At 52.1% G+C, this 9541-nt stretch overlaps 1 protein-coding gene across 1 annotated transcript in view; it reads left to right on the forward strand.

Moving 5' to 3' along the window:
- side (motor axon guidance molcule sidestep) overlaps positions 1–6849 on the forward strand; it is a 10567-nt gene extending 3718 nt beyond the window's left edge. The window contains exons 2-12 of the mRNA XM_017905885.1: positions 1018–1150; positions 2783–2994; positions 3091–3201; positions 3285–3500; positions 4498–4794; positions 4918–5048; positions 5110–5269; positions 5334–5636; positions 5907–6368; positions 6470–6679; positions 6803–6849. Of these exons, the coding sequence (XP_017761374.1) occupies positions 1018–1150; positions 2783–2994; positions 3091–3201; positions 3285–3500; positions 4498–4794; positions 4918–5048; positions 5110–5269; positions 5334–5636; positions 5907–6368; positions 6470–6679; positions 6803–6849 (2282 nt within the window). The remainder of the gene's footprint in view (positions 1–1017; positions 1151–2782; positions 2995–3090; positions 3202–3284; positions 3501–4497; positions 4795–4917; positions 5049–5109; positions 5270–5333; positions 5637–5906; positions 6369–6469; positions 6680–6802) is intronic.
- The last annotated feature ends 2692 nt before the right edge of the window (positions 6850–9541 follow it).

Raw genomic sequence — 9541 nt, forward strand, 5'->3', positions numbered from 1 at the left:
AAAGAGAATGGGCCGCGCTGTCACTAGTCGACTCGTTTATCGCGTCGATCCTCGTCTTACCTTTTGCCATCTCCGCGAATTCGCTTGCGCGCGAACCGCCTCTGCCAGAAGCGGAGAGGATCGCCGTGAGCGCGTCGGTATCGGAGCCGGTGCATCATCGTCCGTGATTTTCTGCTCGCATCGGTCGCGATTTAAACTTAGAATCGTTGCGATGTTACGAAGTTCCACCCACGGAGAAAATAGAAACGATATAACGCGACCGCGCACGTGCGTGAGAACCGGTGTTAATGTACACCGCGGTATGCCATTGATAACTCGCGCGTTCTCTCTCTCTCTCTCTCTCTCTCTTGGCAGTTATCTCTCGGCCCTGAGCTCCTCGCACGCCTCTCTCACCTCGCACTTCCATCGCGTACAATTGGAACCTTGTCTCGTTCTCCGTGAGATAATTGCGAGATCAAGAAAATGGAGCGTGTAACATCGATATGATGGGAGAAGTTGGAGGATTGCCGTGAAGTACGGAATCGGTTTATAGGATTTAAAGGGAAGTCTGTTATCCGAACTCGACGCGGTTAAATCCTATTTTAACGGAAACGTTCCCGCGAACGCGTGTACCGGATGGTTTCCTAGAATAGGCGAAAACAACGAACCTCGTGGCGTAATGAGCACAATAGCGAGCCAAAAACGATCTCGGCGCGGTGTACCTGTGTACGTGGTGCGAGCATTGTGCCCGCGCACGAGCGACGTGGCAGGGAATACACGCGGGCAAGCGTGCGCACGACGACGGTTGGGCTGCCAGGGAATCGCTTCATTAGCGCCACTTTCTTCGCCGCTTCGTGTCACCCTTAACGAACGGCCGACCAGAATGCGACGAAAAGGGGTGGTCCCGGCCTCTTTCCTTTGCCCCGTGAATCTCTCTGCCAGAGGCTTGCCACGTTCGCTCCGCTACTAACATCTTAATAACGATGCCTATCCTTTTGTGCGCCTCTTTTTAAGGGTCTACGACTTACGCTCTTACAGCGCCGCTCAGGTTGGTGTGGGCCAGCGAGGGCGAGGACGTCGAATTACCATGCGACCTTACTCCACCGACACCCAACGACTCCGTCAACATGGTGCTTTGGTTCAAAGACACTGCAGGGATTCCTCTTTACAGGTAACTCTCCTTTCTTCCCTCTCTCTTTCGTGTAACCGACCTTTGCCGGCAAGTGACCGTTTCCCAACTCTGCGTTTCCCTTTCGAAAGCTCGCGCGCATTTCCGCGATAAACAGACGGACAATGGCGATCGATTCGACTCGGCTTTGTTTCACGAGGTAAACACCTATTTCGCCGATCGATCCGCGAAGAAGAATCTCTGTCAACGACGCTTAACCCTTTCGGTACACGAGCGCCGGATCTATCCAGCGCATTCATACGATGACCCGTGTGTACGAGCGCCTCGTACAGCGGCAGTCTGACGACGGACAGAGCGCTCGTAGCGAAAGGGTTAATATTCGTAGATGCCATTGTTCTGAGATCCCATCTCGAAATATCTCAAGCCAAGCCTCCGAAGCAGGCTTCCTCTGTACCGGCACTACCTCTGCGTACTCTTCTTCCTCTATCGAGCACTCGGGCCACCGCGGTTGTTGCTACAAATAAACCGCGATCCTTATCACGCGGTGATCTTCCCTCGCTTTGACTAGCGGCCGACCGATTAATTAAAGATATCGCGCTTTTCCAGTTCCCCTCTTCCACCGACGATCCACCGCGGCGTGCGGACGAAAGTAGAATTGAGGTAGATCGCGTAACGCAAATAAACCGGAAGACCTTTGAGGCATCGGCCGGCGGAATTTCTCGATACCGCCCAAGTTTCAGAAATAGAGTGGCCGATCGTCATTTCGCGCTGACAAATACACGTAAACGGCGCATTGCACTTGGTTTATTTGCGAACGAGAGTTGTAAGTTTGCCCGTAAAACGGAGCATTCGGTTTCAGTGTCGGTGGGCCATTAATCGCGAGACGGGCATCGCTGTACGGACCATTACGAGATAGAGGATTTTCCTAGAAAAGGAGCAAACACGTGGGAGTCGAGGAACTAAAGCCCTTTTGCGGCTAGGTCTGTTCCGCGTGAAAAGGGCGATCGTAAAAAAATACACGGGAAAGAGGGCTCGTCAAGGCGAGACGAACGCAAAGCAGGTGGCTCCGAGATTTTACGAGTTTGGTTATTCGCACCCACGGAGTTCCCCCTCGTCGTGCTTTCTTTTCGGCCTTTTTTCCCCTCGCTCTTTTTTTCCGCCTTTTTTCTCCGCTTTTGCTCCCCACGAGATGTAACGTGCAAGAAGAAATGGAAACTCGCGGGAAGAACGCGAGGGAGACGCTGCAGCGACGACGGGACCGAATTGACCGAGACGCTTACAACTGGCAGCGTAGTTTTAAGGGAATCGACCGCGAATCGATTCCGCTTCCATCGCGTTCCCGCTGCGATTTCCTCCTCGACATTGCGTAACGGTCAACCGTTCGCAGCGAATCTAAATTCGCCCACCGCGCGCTTGCCAACTATCCTTTTTTTCTCCGCAAATAGAAGCGCGTGCTAGAGTTAGTCACTAAAGCTGGCCAGCGGGGGGTGCCGGTCCGGTGTTTACCAGCTCCTTTTACTCCCGGAAACGTCAACCCTTTCGATCGTTGACTCGTCGATCGAGCCAAGAATTTCGGCCCAGAAGCTGATCGACAGGATGCTTCGGGTAACCGGGTAACCCCGCTACGTTGATCTTGAGATCCCTCGGAAAGGAAACAAATTCTCGTTTCTGCAGCTTGGACGCGAGAAGCACGGATCTCGGGTCCGCCATTCACTGGGCGGTCAGCGACGATCTCGGAAAGAGGACCTACTTTCAGATCGGTGATGGCCACCGAGCAAAGTTGAAAGTTACCAAGGTCACCTTCAAGGACCAAGGAATCTTCAGGTGCAGGGTGGACTTTATCGATTCCCCGACCAGAAACTTTCGCGTGAACCTCACGCTCGTCGGTGAGTATCGTTTGCTAGACCAGCGTTTCATCCTTTCGTCCTTTCTCTCGACGATCACTCGACCATAAAGAGCCGGCGTTGTTTTCCCTTTTACAGAGAAGCCATCCAGACCCGTGATATACGACGCTCAGGGACGAGAGGTGACAGGAGTTGGTGGACCCTTCTTGGAAGGTTACAATCTCGCCTTGACCTGTCAGGTGTCCGGGGGTAAATTCTCTTTCGGTCTTTTCGGGCTATCGACTAGCCGGGATCAAGGACAGTCCCCCTAATAACGTCGTTGCTTATCTCAGGGAGACCGAAGCCCGTGGTAACGTGGTGGAAGGACGGGAAGATATTGGACGGCGTCGTCGACACCATTTCCGTCGGTTCTCCGAGCAAATTCACGGTGAACCACCTGTTCATCGACAAGGTGACGAGGTCGTTGTGGGGCACGAAGCTCGAGTGCAGGGCAATGTCGGCGCCGATGTCCTCGCCGATCGTCCGCGAAGTGCCTCTAGATATTTACCGTGAGTATGGCCATTTTGTCTATCTCTCTCGCCGCTGGATCGCCCGTTTCAACCACGGCGTTTCGTTCCAACCTCGTCTTCGACGCGCAACGAAACCAACGAAACCTTTCAAAGAAGCCGATCGCGAGTGGCGCGCGAGCGTAACATCTGGTGAGAACAAAATAGAAAGCGCGCGCTGCTCAAGGTCGCTTCTTTGAATCTTAACGCGTGCTAAAAGCAACGGCGAACGGGTTAAGGGACAAGTTCCGATTCGCGTGCTTCTCTTCCCGGGCTTTTATTTCCACCGCGTAGATATAGTTGGACGGTAGCTTGCTCGACCACCGAGACTTCTTTGCGATCCAGATCGCCTACGTTTATACGACCGCGTGTGGCTTCGGAACGTTACGTAAGCCGGTCGTATTTCTCGCGAGGCGTACAAATTTCTAGCCAGAACGAGTCTGTTCGGTATTCGAGCCGCACGCCGATGGCTTCCTTCGTTGCGACAAAAACGCCGGACATCCTGGCAAGGCAAGAAATATCGCTCTTATTCATCCGAATGTCCTGCTGCACGCTCGTCGAGGAAGAAAGAAATTTAAATATAGTACGAGCTAGTGACCCGCGGCGGAAGCGAGATGAATTCCAACGATTTCGCGCGGACCTCCTTAACTCCTTTGACGGTCGCATTTCGCGGAATTGTCGTCGAAAGTAAAAATACGCGGTTCGGGTGGCGAGCACGTGGCTCCCTCGACCCGTTATTTTCGCCGGCTGCTCAAACCCCGTCGACTCCGTAGGGCATGTCCTCTCGGAAATTTTTTCCATCCGTTCCCGAATCCTTGAATTCGACGGCTGAATCGCCGAGGCGGTGTCCATGGAGAAAAGGAATGCGGGTAAAAACTCGTCGGAGCTCGCGTCATGGAATACCACGGCTGCCGTTTCGTTCCATCAGGGCATCTCGTTAGCATCCGTGCGACGCGAGAGGCGTAGGAAGAGACGTAATTCTCTCGATATCGTTTCCCAGTGAAACCGGCGATCGTGAAGATCATCCTGAACGACGATCAGATCTACGCCGGTCGTCCGATCGCGGCGCGCTGCGAGACCTGGGGAAGCTCTCCTGCAGCCCGGATCGTCTGGAAGCTAGGTGGGCAGGCGATAGGCGATCCCAACGTGTCGACTACGCAGAGAAGCAATTCCACGGTCAGCAAACTGGCTCTGGCCCTCGGCAAGGACGACAACGGCAAGAAATTAACCTGCAGAGCCGAAAATCCTAGATTTCCCGGCGGAGTTCTCGAGGAAACCGTGGTCTTGAACGTTGCCTGTAAGTTTTACGTCTATCGGACCTCGCCGGATTCTCTCCGGCGTGACCTCGTGTCTCGAAACGCCGCGACACGGAACGTACACCTTCGTAACAAGCGTCTTATTTGACTTTTAACCATTTTAGACGCCCCGATCGTCTCCATCGACCTGGCCACCGGTTACGTCCTGGATACCCTCAGAGAAGGGGACGACCTGAAGCTGGTGTGCGACGTGGAGAGTCACCCGCCTCCGACTAGAATCATCTGGTATCACAAGGTAAGACCGACGATCTTCACTCGATCCCGTAACGTATCGTAAGAGACTCGTAACGTTTCAGGACAATCGATTGGAGCACGACGTGGCCGGTGGAACTTTGGTAGCCTCGAACACGCTGACGCTGAGGGTGCTCACTCTGGCTCACACCGGCGAGTACTCGTGCGAGGCGACCAATTCCGTGGGAGAGGGTCGCAGTCCACCCATCTTCGTCCACATGAAATGTGAGTATAGTTTACTACTACCTTTCGCGAGTTTTTCTATAAACAGACACGGTTGTTGGAACAGACGTGCCGAGGTGCAAAGCCGGCTACGAGAGACGCGAAGTGACCACTGGTCGTCACGAAACGGTGTCGCTGCGCTGCAAGGTCGATGCGGTGCCCAAAGATGCGGTAAGGTTCTCTTGGACGTACAACGGGACGCGCGGCGACGTGTTGCCGATCCCAAACTCCAGAGCTCAGAATAACGGGCTCGTTAGCGTTCTGGAGTACACTCCTACCTCTGACACCGACTTCGGAACTCTCGCCTGCTGGGCGAGCAACAGCGTCGGCAGACAAAGGACGCCTTGTATATTCAACATCGTGCCTGGAAGTACGTGCCCTTGGAAATTGATAATTAGAACGAATTCCGCGAAGACATCCCGGCGAAACTTTGATGTTTTCTTCTCGTTTTCTGCTTTTTCCCCTCGAATTGTCGTACGGTAGAGAGGGAGGGTGGCTTTCTTAAACCGTTGCGGGTTGAAAGTCGCGCGATGAAAGTGCGCTTTTACGGGAGCTCGACTTATTTCGACCGGGTGTCTCGAAAATTATCTTTGACGCGAAGCTGCTGTGTTTCTAAGGGAAGAAACGTCGTGATTCGCAGAGCCACCGCAGCCGCCGTTCGACTGTTCGCTGCACAACGAAAGCACCTCGCTGCAAGTGAATTGCATCCCCGGCGCGGACGGTGGTTCTCCGCAATACTTTCTGCTCGAAGTTCGAGGGATCCCGAGAAACTCCGGTGTCATCCAGGTGAATCCGCCCACGCTGCACGCGCCGCAGAGTGATCAGGGAACGGTCGGCGAGGTGCCGGCCATATATCAAGAGAGAAATCCAAGGCCAAGCTTCCAGCTGCACGATCTTGAACCCGGATTCGATTACACTCTGTACGTGTACGCCGTGAACGGAAGAGGAAGGAGCGAACCGGCGCTCCTCGAGCACGTCAGGGTCGCCGGAGTTATCGGCGAGAAGAGCGAGAAAAACGGCCTGTTCTTGGGGGACCTGAAAAAGGCGCTGCCCAAGGCTAGCCCGGAGAATCTGATCATCGTGATCTCCTTGACAGGTACAGGTAATCGAATGTAGAGGAATTTGTACAGTCGCGGGGGTTCCACGCCGCGTTAACCTCTCTATCCTTGGACGAGCGAAAACGAACGAGATTTTGAATCGAAGGTGCGGTGGCTTTGATCCTGATCGGCATCGGGGTGATTATCGGACTGGCTATCTGCAGGAGAAGGACCACGTCCTCCGTCAAAGGCGGTCCCGACGATTTTACCATCCCCACCTACGTTTCCGCTCAAAGGATAGAGCCAAGGATCAGATACTCGGGTGATAGCAGGCGTTCTCAAAGAGCGAGCTTGTACATGGAGGAAAATCGAAACGGTAAACTTCTCTTCGACGGTATAAGTATCAGCGTGAACGTTTTAACGCGCGAATGCCCGAATCTTCGATAATTATTTTCAAGTGTCCGACAAGGAGCATTAACGTTTGTCCGTTTCCTTTCAGAGTCGGATCTTCAGCAGCAGAGGGTCGAGATCGACTTGCACGATTAACGTCCATCGGCTACCACGCTTTATCTTTCATCTGTTGTACAGCTAGAAGTAAAATCGCGCGACGATCACGCGCGTCCTCATGTATTATAAGTATACGCTTCTCGCGATGTGCTATGTATATACAAATCGGGCGGAAGTGCCTATTTCCTTAGGACGTAAGATAGTAGTTGGATAAGGCGTAAGAATTAGCAACGCGACGCACCGTGAATTTCATCCGGTGATTTCACGCCGTTTCCAGAATTCCTGTACCTGTTCTTTACGATCGTATACGACGCAGCGTGGCGAGAACGTCGACTAAACGGCAAATTTTAGTGCATTATTTATTGCGTATCGCGTATTGCATCTCTCGCTGTAATTTACGTGCCATTTTTTTCATTTCCTATTCTTTTTCCCTCGTTTTCTTCGTTTCTTTTTATCTTTAAACGTAAGCGAACAACGGGCAAAAGTATTTCGATCGCGCGGCTGCGGTCCTCAACTCGTGTCTTTACGATAATCGGCGCTTTAGCGGAAACTTATCGCTTCGTATAGGTGTACAGATATCTTTTCCAACGGTCTGGTAAATGCAAACCGAAATTTCGACGATAAATTTAGTACTGTGTAGACGCTTTGCAGTTCTCCGAGCGGATCTGCGACGAATCGATAGGATTTCGAAGGAACCGAAAACGCTTGTCCAATCGTGTAAATAGCGTATAAAGATGCTAGGTTGTATCGCAGTAGCTATTAAACGGCCAAATAAATTTCTACCTAATACCTCGCGTGTCCGTTTCATCTATCTATCCGACCACATTTCACCGTTCCGATCGTAACGAACTGTTTTTAAACGAAACGCAAAACGCTACTGATACCGGATGTTTCGCGCTATCGACTGTTGGTAAAAAAAACGCGCGTTTGACTATCGGCGCGATGCGATATCGTCGAATAACGTAACGCGTCTGCTGCCCCGACAGCGCCCCTATAAACAATTTCGTAAAAAACCGTAACTTTTGCTCGTGGTCACGCCGATGTGACTCGAACGAGAGATTTTCGAGTTGCGCATCGAGCATTCTCGTCGCGAGAGATAACCAGAGATAACCAGAGATAACCTGAGATAACCGAAGATAACGACGATGTACGATATCTGTAAATTACACCGGTATTCCTGGCTATTCCGCGTGAAGAAAGGCTTGTATCGCGATGCGATACGACTTCCGTAGCAAATACAGGGGCCGTTTAGTCGAACCCCCTGGCGTCGCGACGGAGATCCGCCAAAGGCGATCAACCGCGAGCAGCTGAAACAGCAAATCCGAACGTAACTCCAGCATTATGCGTTCCGTTCTTGCTGCTGTCCGAGTAAAGACGACTCGACCGGCGCGAAACTGAACGAGAGCCCGAGTAACGAAGTCTTGCGCGTCGTTCGGAAAGAGTTTCGCGGAAAAACGAGGAGAATCGGTCGTCGAGCGGTCGTCGTTTCGCTTTGACGAGCTTCGCGACTCGTTTATTCGTTAGCTACGTGTAATCTTGCATGAATGCATGGCGCAATAATTTCGGTCGTAATTACCAGTGGGTGGGTGTACGCGAGTATACTCGTGCGCACGCACACACACGCGCGAACGGAGAAAAAGGTTATAAAATTTACAATTTATAATGTACGCAAACACAGTCTCGATCCCAATTACCCGACAACCCGTGGCAGCGCGGCAATTTATACCGGGCATTATGAAACGCAATTATAAGCGCATTGTTGATTTATACGTAAATGGGATGCATCGTTATCCGGCCAGACGATGTTAAACATGGAAAAAGATGGGAGAAAAAAGGGTAGTTGCCGATGATTTCTCGCTCGACCGGCTACTTTACATTCACATTACCATCGACGGAACATTTGGAAGCGACGATGGAGCGACGTGGAAGCGGACATAGACGCGGTCGATTGGTCGAAACTTCATCAACGTCGCGATAATCGTGTCCTCGATCGCGACAGATATTCTATTTTCGCTGAATTAGTTGCCGCCGCTCGACAACCAATTGCAGGAAAAATTCAATTAGCATTACCAACGTTCCCAGTAATCGCTTTACAGATTTGCCCGGCGCGTTAGAGCGTGACCATCGGCCATACCCTCTTGCTCGCGTTTCGTCGCGTCCCGGAAAACCGGTCGGCTATCGGCGATGGAAAAAGGGAGAGAAAAAGGGAGAGAAAAAGGGAAGAAAAAGGAGAAGAAACGGGGGAAAAAAGGTGGGGAGCGAGGGGTAGTCGGATGGATAGGATAACGGGGAGGGCAAGAATTAAATCTCTTTCAATTTCCTTGGCGAGACGCTTTCCACTCGGAGCGGAATTACCCGCGAAACGAGGGAAAGCCTATTACCGAGACTCGTTGCAACCCCTCTAATAAGTATCGGAATAATGCGAAAACCAATAGATATCAGAGGCAGTAAAGAAGGCTTTCGAAATGCGAGATGAATAGGGAACCGGCGGCGGGCCACGGCGTGACGATGGTTGTTAGACGACAGCGGGCCGTATCCAGTCGCTAGCCAGGGCCAAGCAAAGCGTAAGCAAATGCGGCGTGCAGTCGCCGCTATAATGAAGATGCAAGCGGACCGGCAACCGTTGAATGCAGTTGCGTATTACGGAGGCGTACAGTGCGGAGAAACCGGCGTGTCGGACAGATAATTAGGTTATACTTTGTAGCGTGGCGAGCACGGTATTATCGTTATC

This window comes from Eufriesea mexicana, unplaced genomic scaffold, assembly GCF_001483705.2.
Source record: "Eufriesea mexicana isolate 0111107269 unplaced genomic scaffold, ASM148370v2 scaffold4786, whole genome shotgun sequence".
Taxonomy (NCBI): Eukaryota; Metazoa; Arthropoda; class Insecta; order Hymenoptera; family Apidae; genus Eufriesea; species Eufriesea mexicana.